Source organism: Ruditapes philippinarum, unplaced genomic scaffold (genome assembly GCF_026571515.1).
Source record: "Ruditapes philippinarum isolate M1 unplaced genomic scaffold, ASM2657151v2 ctg1604_1_1_1_1, whole genome shotgun sequence".
Classification (NCBI taxonomy): Eukaryota; Metazoa; Mollusca; class Bivalvia; order Venerida; family Veneridae; genus Ruditapes; species Ruditapes philippinarum.
Genome location: NW_026856935.1, coordinates 156,041 through 170,093, shown reverse-complemented (window position 1 = coordinate 170,093; position 14,053 = coordinate 156,041). Strand labels below are relative to the sequence as shown.

The window sequence follows — 14,053 nt, the reverse complement described above, 5'->3', positions numbered from 1 at the left end:
TGTACAGTGATCGTAAAATGTTTTCTGCAATTTGAGCATACGTGATAAATGATAAATAGATAAATGTGCTAAACGCGTGACCCTTTGATATGATTACCCATTGTTTTGATTTTTTTTCACTGTAAAGGATATGCTCCGATATTTGCCTCTTGTAAAATTGTGTACGTAAATTAAAAAATTTGAACAGTGACCTGCAGTCCTATTACTTTATTACTTTTTGAACAACCCTCGTACATATTCATTATACTTACATGTCTTGATTGCTTGTGGAGATTTCATAGTTAGGTCCGTATTGAAGAGGTCGGTGTATGGTAACAGTTTAGACATTGGAATCATACCACCATCAAGTTTCCCTGACAGAAAAATTACATATTTGTACCACTAAATATTATAATAATGCTACAAAAAGTTTTATACCTATGTCTTTCTTTTCTCTTTTTTAAACAAGAAAGGGTATGACCAATCAGCGCATAAATATGACCAAAAATACATCTTATAAGTTTGTTTGTTTGGTTTTACGGCACATCAACACCATTTAGGTCATGTGGCGAACATTTTATAAGGACGAGTTTAAGTTTTAGCTAGCGATGTAGATAAATGATTTTTATGCAGTAATAGTGAGTCATTAAGGATTATTACCCCTAACTTTTTTCGTAATGTTAATTTCCCATATGCCTCTGGGAGTTATTCTTACTGTTAATGCAAGTGTACCACGTGACTACGAATTTTGTACTGTTACATAGGTAACAGTATTTTAACAGTATAAAATCTGGTCACGTGGTCTATTTTCTAAATAAAATGAAATAAAATGGCCGCCATTTTTTTTCACGATTCATTCTTATTTTCGACGATAGGGCATCGCCGAAGTAACTATTACTCTGATAAAATTTAGTTCTTTGCATCCTAGAGTCCCTTTCGCGTATTAAATATCTTTTTGTTGAATAGTCAACAGGAAACATCCGTTTTCAACGGAAGTAATTGTAATGTAAATAATTTTGTGTCAAACTGGAACATGCAGACAATTAAAGCATGCAATAAAGGATAATTTAACAATTTTAACCAGTGAAACGTTACAGATAGAGTTGGTGGACCAGTGAAACGTTACAGATAGAGTTGGTGGACAAACATCTAATTAATATCATCGTTATTTTCTAAATGCACTTTGTCAAAAACCATGCGAAGAATATTCTGGATGCATAAGGATCAGATTTCACAGATCATAACCTTATAAATGGGTTAGTGTTTTGTTTTCTGAATAAAAAAGATTTTATGTTTTCTGGTAAATTTCAAAACTTCCAAAAGGAAAAAAGAAAACATTTCCCCAAGTGGCACAGTGCCAAAAAATTTGAAAGGTAAAAAGTTTTTTTATTGTTCTTGGTTTTTTTTGTAACGGTTGTTTTTAGTTAAAAAATTCAGATCATCAAGTAATTGTTGGGGGTATAATAAATAACAAGGGGTGTTGGGGGAACATAAAAATTAATCCTCTTTAAAAATTTTTCCTGGGCTACGCTGGGGTACAGTTTTTCCCCCGGGGATGATTTTTTCTTTTCCCCAAAAAACCCATTTTATTTATATAATAACACGGTCTGTATGTCTTACAAAAACAAAGTTGGTTTACGTCAAAATACTTTATAAATACATGTACTTTTAATGGATCAGATTTTAAAGAGCGTTGCTTAAAAGGCCCATTATGTCCCAGAAATGATTTTCTTTTCATTTCTCAAAAGCTATTTTTTTATTTTGGTGTCCTGATAAAGTTTTCAAAAAAAAAATCATTTGCAAATTACCTAAACAATTTTCTTTTTACTTGTTTTGCCTTTTGACAATGAATAAAGTAATAGTGATTTATGTATTTTCTATGGAAGTCAAAATACTACTTTGTTGAGATTTTGCTACTATTATAACAAATAATTTCACATTTAGCGCTACTTTATTCTGGCATGATCTAAAACCATTGTTTAAACGTTAGAGAACTTATGTTTGCCTTTTCTAAAGAAGGAAATATTCATTCGTTTCTGAGAAACAATGTGCCTTAAAACATATATAGAAGACAAGAAAGATGATAGTATAGCACATACTGTCTATCATTTTAGGGTCGTCACGTTTTCTAGTGTCCACAATCTGTCGGCTCTTACTCTTCGTCACGTTCTCATTCATGTCGTCATATGTAAACAACAGGCTTTTATCCATAGTTATCACAAAATTTGATTTCTGGAAAACATGAAAATATTAAAATGTTAGTTCTTTAACAGGTTGGTACGATCTTTCAGCAGCTAACGTAACTTCGACATAAAGTGAACGGTAGGGGAACTTTATTTGGCTGATGCGCAGGAGCGCAGCAGGTTGGTTGATGCGCTTGGCTTTTGTCCACATGCAACTCAACTGTTACGAAATATTCCTTACGCTGATTAGCTTGTTTATGTGTGGGAAGGGGGTGGGTGGGGTGAAGTCGATGGTTCTACTGATATGTCAGCTAGATCTTGCATTAAAGTGACATTATGCTCATTGTTTCATTGTCAAATTGACTTTAATTGACTATATATTTCAATAAACTGATCGTTATAATGGTGATTGACCAACACATGGTAGTTGAAAATTTTTAGGGTAAAAACTAAATCTACCCAAATAAATAAAAAGACTGCCCCACTCTTTTTATAAATTGAAAGTTACAGATACATTCCGACGGATAATTACACACATTTCACAGGGCCTAGTGAGTTATGTATCGTTCATGTGAAGTAAATTATAATATGAGAAAATGTTAACTTATTTTGACTTTGACCTGTTCACTCTATATCTACCCATGGATGGGCATTATGTCACTTTAATTAATATAAAATTCGATAATTTATTTCTCTTTTAACCAATTAAACAGTTATCCTGTAGAAAATATTTAAAGAGTTACACAAACTTAAAATTTGAATCTTTATTTTCCATACGTTTGCTTGTTTGTTATTGTGGACTGTTAATGTCAACAATTTACAAATGTATATATCGATACATCTATAAGCAAACACGTAAATACATAATCATTTACCGAATGGGGTATATCCTTAATATATATTAGTACATGTATATATTCTTTTAAAACCACGTAAGTGTGTGTAGGTGTGAGTGTGAATGAATTAAATTTAAAAAAAATAATCAAGATAATTTCTACCTCAACATGTGGTACATCTGTGGATGTTTCATACCCATCTGCTTTCCATTTCGGTAGACCCCCATCTAGAATCGTTACTTTTTTATGGCCATATAACTGAAAAACAAAAGTGTTTCTAGACTGACATGTGTGCCACATTTCAGTAATGGCCGTTTCTGAGTAGTATCAAGAACCCATTGGAGTGTTCTTCACAATACAGTACAAATTGTTACACTTCTAAGATTCATTTTAGATCTATATCTAAACTGTAAATTACAACAGAAATCAAAACTTCAATAAGCATCAGGTTGCTCCCAGTCTAATCCTTTTTGTGTATTGATTGTTAATGCCATTTAAAAATCTGTTCTTATATATAACAATAAAACCAACAAATCATGGACAAATGAAAAAATGATAATGTCTGACATTGTATACAATCCAATGATACGTGATGGTGCCAGTATGTTTCTTTTAAACATTGAAAGTTATTGAAATCCTTTGATACAAGTGCGCACACAAAGGGTTTTACTATGGAAATTAACCTGAATGCGCAATATAATCAGAAAAGAACATTTTCAGCAGTTTGATTTAAAAGTTCTACATGGACTTAACTTGGTTTTCATAAAAGTTGTACCTTAACTTCAGCTCATTTAAGTTAGACAGCTATACAACATGTACATTGTCAACAAAAAAAAAACACAAATATTCAGAGATCTCCGTATCATGTTAAATTACAAAGAATGGAGAGAATAACATAACAATATTTGACACATGATTTTCAAAATTTAGAAAAATTCTTACCCTGAATAACCACCATGTACGAAACGCTGGAACAAGGTCATTTCGGTCATACACAATCACGTGGGTATCAGGCCACACCCCTAAACTTCTCACATAGTCTGTGAAGCTGGTTTCCTTCGGTAAATTTCGGGGTATTTCCGGTGTGCTTTCTACACATTTATGCAGGTCGAAGAAAAGAGAAGTTGGAATATGTTCTCTGTAATAATTATCATTATGTTCGTTAACTTATGACTAAATAAAATTGGAACTATATTTACGCACGTACTTTGACTCTCATGGCCCAGAAGATTGAAAATAATTGGTTCCATCGACTGCTGACGTAGTAATATTCAAATCGCGTGAAGCAATAATATATATGTAAGTTTTTAAAAGAAGAATTAAAAACTTTCGTAATAAATTGGCCAGTCAATTTAAAAATAGATAGGGTATTATGATTCTATAAATATTATGGTAAAGTGATTGAAACTATTTTTGTTCAGCGTAGAAAGACCAAAAAAAAAACAACATTGGATTGCCCAACATGAATAAAGTATCTATGTGGCTATTTATTGCGAGGGAAAATGTTACTAGAGACTTACAGTTTGTCAACTGTCCAATGGTTAATTACTGATTTACTAGTACCTGAAACAAATGCTCACCGGCAAACGAATCAGTCATAATATTCTTGTATTGCCGATAGAAATCAGAATTGAATTGAATTGTCTACTTGGTACAACTAAATGTAGAAAGTAACCATGTAACCACTTAAATTGTGTAAGTTGTGCATAATTAATTTTCATCTCTGAAAAAAATGGTGATTAATATTAATCCTGTCTGTGAATGAGAAATTCTAAACTGCGTTTAAAATCCGATATTACACTTTAAAATATACATAGAGGATATTTGTTTAGTTTAGTGTAAGATAGGAATATATTTCACCGAGTGAGCACCAAAAGGTATATTTCACGAGTGGCGCAGCCACGAGTGAAATATGAACTTTTGGTGTTCACAAGGTGAAGTATATTTCGATCTTACACTAAACTAAACAAATTTTCTTTTTATTATATGCAAAGAAACGTTTCAAAAAGACATCAAACCTAATACTGAATGAAAAGCGCGCCAAATAATAATACAACGTGACGTCATTTACGACGTCTCGTCATTAAGTTGGTACCCAGTTCTGTGCACGCTGGTATGTCACTGAAACAGCGTAAGGGGCTTAAATTCAAAACAGTGAGATTATCAAAGTGGTAATTTCACTGTTTCAAACAGTGAAATTACCAGTTTTATATCACTGATATATTTCTATAAACCACCGAAAAGCATGCAATAAATGTATATAAATAAGATTACATAATAAAATGCAAGGACTGTGTCGACTGTCGATCTCCAATGTTTCGAGAGTTTAAGCATCTCTTTATCAAGGAACTTGCTGTTTATTTCATACAAATCGTTAAAACCTTCTTTCTCTAAGAGGAAAATATTTATACATGTAATTGACTTAGTGTTAAGAAAAATGAGGTTTTAAAATGTGATTTTAAAAAATAACAGTAAGCTTTTTGATAGAGAGAGGTTTAACCCCTCGAAGCTTCGTCGATTGAGAAACGTTGCGAATTTACAATCCTTTACTTATTGTTTCTAGAGTGGTTTCAAAAAAATAATAATAATAAAATCAGTTTATTGTGAACGTGCATTCCCCGTGCTGTAGAATTTGCGTAATTATAATTTCATTTGTTACAGCTGTGACATTAAGTGTCGCTACGACCTTAGTTGCCATAATTTGTTGTATTCGTACAATTTTGAACATTTAAGCCTAAGAAATATATAGCCGGCGGCTCGTTACGGACTATGTTGTATAAATTATAAAAACATAACAATGTAAGAATTAATCATTTGTGGTGCGAATACACGTGTTTTAATAATATACCGGCTGTTACGCAAACTTATCATACAGTACTGATTGTCTATGAGAGTCACGTTTAAAGGTAAAACAGGACATAAAGAATTGAATATCGAATATAACAGTTAATTTGCACAAAAATGGTAAAATGCCTATATGGCGAACTCGGTAAAGTCGTCAGGATTACACAGGCATTTTGCTATGAGCTCAAGCTTAACAATGTGTCTTTTTTTACATCAGACGAAAATGAACTGTCGTACCAATCTGACTAAAGTTCGGATCTACTTATTTATTCCATGTAGATCTGATGACCACTGTATAAGTTTCGCCTTCTTTATTTTAATGGGCATTGTATTGCCAGTTTACCTGTCGGCTATATGGACAACGCCATGTTTGTTCTCGGAATCGTGAAAATTACCTAATTAGTATTAGTTTTCCGAGGTTTAAAAGTAGAAAGGCACCGCTTTCAAAATAATGAAAGCTCGCAAATGATTGGTTGTTTGAAAGACCACGAAAAGGTGACTTCCTATGGGTCGATGTCAGATCCTAATGCGTAGCGTTATTAAGGAGCTGATTTTAATCAGATTGACAGTCGTACATTTGTAGGATTTTTATATTGTCTTACTATCAAACAACATAAAACATACCGGTAATTGCCCTGTGTTCGTTCGGCCCAATACAAGTAGTATTAGTACAGTGTACAATAATACCACAATTATTTATAGTGTCAACCAATATAACGTTAATGCAATGTATGTACAATAATGCATTTCATTTAGTATATGGTCGCACCCAATCTGATTAAAATCAGCTCCTAAATAACGCTACATGGAATATATAAGTAGAGCTGAACTTGAGTCAGATAATGGTCGCACCAACTAGCTAGATAAGACTGAAAATACATTGACTTAATATCTATCTATCTCTGAGTACTGCCAACCCCTCTCGCGAGTGTTATAGGCAGGAAATAGTGCGCGTCGGTGTGTTAGTGAAAGGTGTGAGCAATACAACAAAATGTCTAAATAAATTATTCATCATGTAATATCTGCATGGAAGTAAATGTAATGCAATAGTGTTTATAGTGTTTTTATAATATAAAATGAAAAATAAGATAATTTGAAATATGCTTAAAATATATACAAAAAATTAAGCAGTTTAATAATAATGACAGGCGAAAAAAACTATAAGATTTCAATTTTTCAAAAACAAAAATGTACAGCATCATAAATTAACCAGAAATAAAACAGATAGGATCCTTACCAACTGCGTTACGCCGACAGTTGAAATATTACCTCTATATTCGTAAGGTATTTGCTTGACTAGTAATAACTTGTACAATATTACACCGTAATAGTGGACCTGACCGGCGCGTTACTATTATTATCCTAATGTATAAGATACAAAGAAGAGTAACAATAAACATACATTTATGCTTACAATAATTCTAATATAAAGTAAGAAAAGAAATATTTGTGAATTCAAGGGAGCCACTGATTTGCTGCTAATTTAGTGGCAAAGTCTTGACATTGGGGTTATGATGCCTGCCTCTCTATCCAGGCGTCATCGGTCTGAACTCGTACTTCTTCGGTCCAGACCAGGTTTTCGCATGAGTGATCAGACTAGTTTTTGGCCATAAACGTCACGATGGAAATGAAACCTTTGACGAAAGAATTGACATAAAGTGTTGATTCTAATCTATATACATGCAGCAGACAATTTACAATTGAAGTATATATATCTAAAATAAAATTGTTATAATTGTTTACTTACTTCAAATAACAGTCTTCATATGTGTCTATTTTCTTGAATCTGTCAAAAGTTGTATCGAGGATTCGGATGTTCTTGGATGAAGCACCCTCTTTTTCGATCTGTTCATGCAACCACAAGGCTGACACTAAGGTTGGTTGTCCACCAGCTGCCATGTCCGGATGTTAAGCTTACGTAATGGCAAAAAAAACAACAACAGTTGACGTCATAATTTTATATAAGTGGCATCCTTATTCGTGAATTTAATTCCAAAAATTACATCGCTTAATAATAATAATAATAATAATAATGATGATGATGATGATGATGATGATGATGATGATGATGATGATGATGATGATAATAACTTTATTTATATATATACAGATTGCAACATCTTATTTACATCTTATTTACAATGCGGCCTTCTTAAATAAAAAAATGACAACACACACACACACACACAAAAGAATACATATCAATCGAAGCAAATATAACATGCTGCACGGACAGGGGGCAATGAATTATCAATCACGAGAGATGAAGGCAATAACTGATATTTTTATTCCGATTAAATAAAGAAACTGTCTTTTTCCATCCATGATAATAAACATTTTATAAAACTATAACTTTTAAACCTCGAAAAAATTTGTTAATATTTAGTTTAATGTTATCATTGCAAATTACATATATTAATACAAACTTACTATAAAAACATATACTAAATAATTTATAATAAGAGAAATGTGTGTCTGTATTATTTAAGTAAATTGTATAAGTTTCATTAAAGTCAACAATTTAAATAAATGAAATACTACTATAACCTGGTATATGTCCGACTATTGTGACGTCGAGTATGTTGATAGGTATGCATTGTTTTATGTAATTCATTTATTTCCTTCATCACATTTAAATAATTGTTGTTGTTGTTGTTGTTGTTTTATGCTGTTGTTTTTTTTATCTTCTCCTCCTCGTCGTCGTAGTTGAAGTAAAGGCTTACTCATAGTGTGTTTTTTCCATCACTTGATAGATGCATCGTGCTCATATTAGATATTCTAATAAAACAAATGAATTTTGTAAACATAACATATGTATGAATATAACAAAATAGATAAATACAGAATCCCTAAAGAAAGCCCAACACGGCAAAATTGAAAATGTTGCAGGCTCGGTTTGATTGAGCCTGTCCATGGACGGTACTGGAAAGTGCAAGTTACCGTCCACGCCCCCTAGCACCGGCTTAAGCAGAATTCAACATTTAAACGTGAAATAGTAAAATTTTGAATTTAGAAACATCCGCAAATACCACTGTGGATAATCGGTAGCACTTATCTGCGGTCGAAATACCGAAAATGACATTACGTATGTCTGCCATTTTTACGACATGTCGTATTTTTGCATCTTCGATTTTTTTAATCATTTAGTTTCCCCTTTTGCACACTCGAAGGGCAAAATTAAGTTTCGTATTTTCGCATTTACACTGTTTTGCATTGTTGCATTGTCTTATTTTCGCAGCGCTGTATATTGCTTAGTTGCATGGTCCGGTTGTACAAGCACGTGTACACATCAGTAGCGACGGAGAGATACTCACAAAATATGATAATATATAATTATGATCAAATGTGAATATTATTTAGATCTAAACCATTGTAATTCAAACTTAAATTTGACTCCTTTAATTATTCCTGTGCTGTTGCATATGACAGGTGTGTAATATTCCTGCACGTGCGTAATCGTGACGCGAAGAATAATGCGAAACATCGGAAATGCAACATTAGACAAAGCATTGATGCAAAAGGTATAAAAGCAATAATATTATAAACGAAAAAGAAAATATGTGAGAATGCAAAAACACGACAAATAAATTGCAAAAACACGACTCATTTTATGTGTCTTTTTGTGAAATTGAATTGTTCTTATGTTTCTTTGAATGTGAGACGCGAAGATACGACAAAGGGGCATTTTCGAGGTAGAAATAAGACATGGCGTAAATCAGCCAGCATAACTCCTTGATATTCTTTAAAAACGAAAGTGAAAATTTCCCGGGGAAAAAATTGCAAGCCACTATGGGTGAGGTACCTTAAATTACACAAGCTGTTGCAATCGGTCGTGTATGACATTATATTCGATTTTATGTTGGTATGCATGGATAGAAATATATGAGAAATACATGTATCTCTATTGTTTAAAATAGTATATACAATAGTTTCAAAAGGTGATACATTTGTGTACATGTACCTGTAACATGGTTTCTATTAAAAAGGCGATATAACTCGTCTATTGTTATGAATAAGCAATCTTTTGGGATAATAGTACAGTTACAACATAAGACGTATATTTTACTTCAGTGTCATTTAATTCTTTCTGAACATATCTAACTTGATTTAAAGAATGAATAAAATATGTATGAGAAGCTGCGCTCCTATTACGGGATAAGTTAAGTTGGTCCTTTCTTAAAAATAAGATTGCCAGTTTTTTTAAATGACACTATAGATTCATATTGTGTCAACCTACAGTTTTTAGGATTTTAAACATAACATATCTACATTCTATGAAGTCAAAGCATGTTCATTTTATTTTTACAAAGAGACGGATATTTTCTAATATCAAATTTGAGCATAGTACATCTTTAAAATTTCTGAAACTATTTGTCAATTTCAATAAAACAATAAAAACAATGAATAAAAATATTGTATGCTTTTACAAGTTAACCGCTTAATTCTTATGTTACAGATATAAAACTGAAAAAAGTGTAAAAAAGTTCAGCCATATAATTTACACTTCATTTACTGATAGTTATGAACCATCATAAATTGATACATTATCTAAATTATTCCTGTGAGAAACGCAAACAGAGCTCGTTAGAAAAGATATGCGGTCATTAATAATTTATTGATGCATTTCTTCTTCTTCTTCTTCTTCCAGTATAAGAGCCGGGATCCAAAAGGAACGTAATGAGGCTCTGCGAAAACTATGTACATGGTGAGATGGAACACTCTTCCGCTCAGCGATAAAAGTTGTAAAAACTGATAAAAACTTTATTTACAGAGACGTTGTGAAGTGAATTTAGACGGAGGCCGGCAGGCGCGCGCGGAAAGCATCCAATGTTTCCGCGGCGGTGACTGTTGATGCCAGGCCATTCCAATCAACAATTGTCCTGGGAAGAAGGTATTTGTATACATCCTGCCAGTGGTGCGTTCTTGGTAGAAACGTATACGTGTTCTACTGTCACTGGTGTTCTTCTTGGATTGGTTACTCAGTGGTAGGTACTTGTCCTTGGGGATGTCTACTAGGTCATGTTGAATGCGGTAGAGCATGCCTAACCTTGCTTCCTTCCTTCTCTGTTGGAGGGTATTCCAATCCAGGCTCCTCAGCATTTCTGTCATACATCCAGGTGTTCTGGATTTATAGTCATTTTTGACAAACCTGGCTGCCCTTTTCTGGATCTGCTCAAGTGAATCTATGTGTGTCTGAAGATGAGGATCCCAAACCGTTGCTGCATATTCAAGACCTGGGCGTACAAAAGTGCAGTAACTTGCTGCTTTCAGTTGTGGTGTACAATCCTTCAAGTTTCTCCTCACAAATCCCAGTGTTCTGTTTCCTTTGGCAGCTACATTCTGTATGTGCTTGTCCCATGAGAGGTTGTTGGAGACAGTTACACCAAGGTATTTGCTGTGGTCCACTGATTGCAGGACTTGGCCATGAAGTATATACTGGTGTTGGTGATCTATCTTTCTGTTTGATGATATGTGTAATACATAGCACTTGGAAGCATTGAAGCGCATAAGCCAGGTTCGTTCCCATTGTTCCAAAGCTTCAAGATCCTGTTGCAGCCTTGTCTTGTCATTTGTACTCTTGATGACTCTGAACATGAGGCTGTCGTCCGCAAAGAGTCGGATGTCAGATGATGTGCAGTCAGGCATGTCATTTATGTAGGCCAGGAACAAAAGTGGACCTAGAACGGTTCCCTGGGGAACGCCAGATATAACATCATCTTGATCAGACTTGGTGCCTTCAAGGACTACCTGTTGCTTGCGGTTGCTCAGGAAGGATTTGATCCACTGGTTTAAGGGACCTCTCACGCCATAGAAATCTAGCTTGTAGAGGAGTCTGGAATGAGGGACTTTGTCGAACGCCTTCTCGAAGTCAAGTAGAATGGCGTCTACTTGGGTACCCCGCTGAGAGATACTTGGCGATGGTGTCAACTGTTGTTAAAAGTTGAGTTTCGCATGAGCGACGTTTCCTGAAACCATGCTGGTTGTCTCTCAGTATATGGTTGGTGTCAAAGTGTGACATTATATTACTGTGGACAATGTGTTCCAGGATCTTGCAGGTGATCGATGTAAGTGAGACGGGCCTATAGTTGGCCGGGATGTGTGTATCTCCCTTTTTGTAGATGGGTACTACATTTGCATCTCTCCAGTCCTGAGGTACTTCAGAAGAGTCAAGGGAGAAACTGGAAAAGGCGGGTAAGTATTGGTGCCAGTTCATCAGCAAGCTAAATGGAGGAACCTGGTCGGAATCTCATCAGGGCCTGCAGCTTTATGGCAGTTAAGATTTTGGAGTAATTTCCGTACTCCTGGTTCCCTAACTGTAAATAGATGACATGCTGGGGTGGCTACTTGGTCCCTTGTCAGGTAAGTTCTCTGTGGGTTCTCGGGTGAAGACAGAGCTGAACTGCTGGTTCAGTATACTGGCCTTGCTCTTGCTGTCACTCCGAATGAAACCAGCAATGTTCTTCAGGGGGGCTACACCAACCATTTCCTGACCCTTGCTCTTGATGTAGGAGTAGAACTTCTTCTTGTTGTCTGGACTACTGTCACTGATGATGTCTTGCATATACTGCCGGTTTGCTCGTCTTGTGTGCCACTGGACTTCTTTTTGCAGTCGCTTGTAACGATCTCTGTCTCGTTTGGAGTTTGATTTCCTAGCTTTCTTAAAGGCTTTTTGTTTCCGTCGAATGGTTCTTTTAATGGTGGAATTCATCCATGGATTTGTATATTTAGAACAAGTGAGTTTAGATGGTACTCTCTTGGTTATAATTTCTGTGATCTTTGTTTTAAAAGCATGCCACATCGATTCAATGTCTGTGTATGGGGTGTTCTGGAATTCGGTTGCTAGAGTACGGGTGTCTTCTTTGATGGCATTAAGGTCCGCCTTTTTCCATAGTAATATTTTCCGTCTTGCTGGGCGTGGATGGTATGTTTGGATCGAAGTGTCGAGGAGCACAATGTCATGATCGCTGTTCCCTATCGAGGGCATAGGTTTACATCTCATCTTGAAGCTGGGGTGGGTGGTCAGGATCAGATCTAGTACCTTGTCTTTCCTGGTTGGAAAATCCACTAATTGTTCTAGGTTGGAGTCAGCTATCATATCTAGGAAGTGTTTGCTGGTGCTCTGTGGGTACTGTGATCCAGATATGTTAAGAGTTTTCCAATCTATGTCTGGTAAATTGAAGTCTCCCCCAATAATAAATATGCTGTTCTTCGATTTGGGCTTCAAAGTTCTAATCTCTTCTGTTGATTTTGAGAGGTATTCAGAATCAGTCCTGTTTGGTGGTCTGTAGTAGGTTGCTATTGTGATGTTTTTGGATCCTGACTTGATGGTGCCACTAACCAGTTCTGTGTTACTGCTCTTGTAAATGTTGTGTAGCAGGAGATGGTGTTTTGCCGCTATAAGGACTCCACCATGGGGGTTTTCAGGTCTGTCTCTCCGCTGTATGTCATAGCCAAGGTCACTTGGCAGTATTTCGCTAGAGGCCACTTGACTGTCCAGCCAGGTTTCGGTGCCTAAAATAACATCTGGGTCGCAGTCTAGTATGATTGACTCAAGGAGTTTCCCCTTTTTACGTAGGCTCTGGAAGTTTATATTAAGAATGCGTAGCATGTTTTTCTTCGCGGTGGATTTGGCTGAGGTTTGCTGAGGCTTAGGTGAGGAGGTAATTATGTTTGCACCAGAGAGGTTGAAGGTAGAGTTGCTGTGTTCAGTACTCACGCTAGATCTGGACTGCATTGATATATCTGAAACACTGTATGAAAAAGAGGGGTTGGGTTGATCATCTGTATGGTCATCAGCTACGACTGAATATACTATTGAGGAGTTGTTTGGTTTGTTGCAAGATGGGCATGACCAGGTGTCTGTGCTCTCTCCGAGTCTGCTATACATGGTGGTAGACATACCCAGGCAGGCTTTATGTATCCACTGGTCGCAGTCATCACAGGCTATAGCACGTTGCTCCATTTATGCATTTATGGTGCAGTATACTGGTCCAGAGGTAAATAATAACATGCACGTCCATTAACTATTCAGTCAGTCCATATTTTCATATATTTTTTCTTCTACAATGATGGATGGTTCTGTCTGGATTGAAAAATTGAGAAGTATTTTAAAGATATTTAGCGGGGTAAAGGTTAAACAAACTAATATTACCAATCTGACTTTGGCTCAACGGTGAGAAAAGCTTGAAGCTTATTTTGAAATATTCCTGG

At 35.3% G+C, this 14,053-nt stretch overlaps 2 protein-coding genes across 2 annotated transcripts; both read right to left on the bottom strand.

The window, feature by feature from the left end:
• Positions 1 to 268: 268 nt before the first annotated feature.
• On the bottom strand, positions 269 to 8,545 carry LOC132748192 (thiosulfate sulfurtransferase-like; the record flags this gene model as incomplete). Its single annotated transcript, XM_060737753.1, is given in 6 exon segments — positions 269 to 353; positions 2,079 to 2,211; positions 3,161 to 3,256; positions 3,941 to 4,136; positions 7,590 to 7,749; positions 8,390 to 8,545. Coding segments are annotated over 6 exon segments (737 nt in total), but the record flags the coding sequence as incomplete, so codon positions are not given.
• Positions 8,546 to 12,152: 3,607 nt separating this feature from the next.
• Positions 12,153 to 13,805, bottom strand: LOC132748193 (uncharacterized). Its single transcript, XM_060737755.1, has one exon. It carries the CDS (start codon positions 13,803 to 13,805, stop codon positions 12,153 to 12,155), a length of 1,653 nt encoding a protein of 550 aa, XP_060593738.1.
• Positions 13,806 to 14,053: the final 248 nt, after the last annotated feature.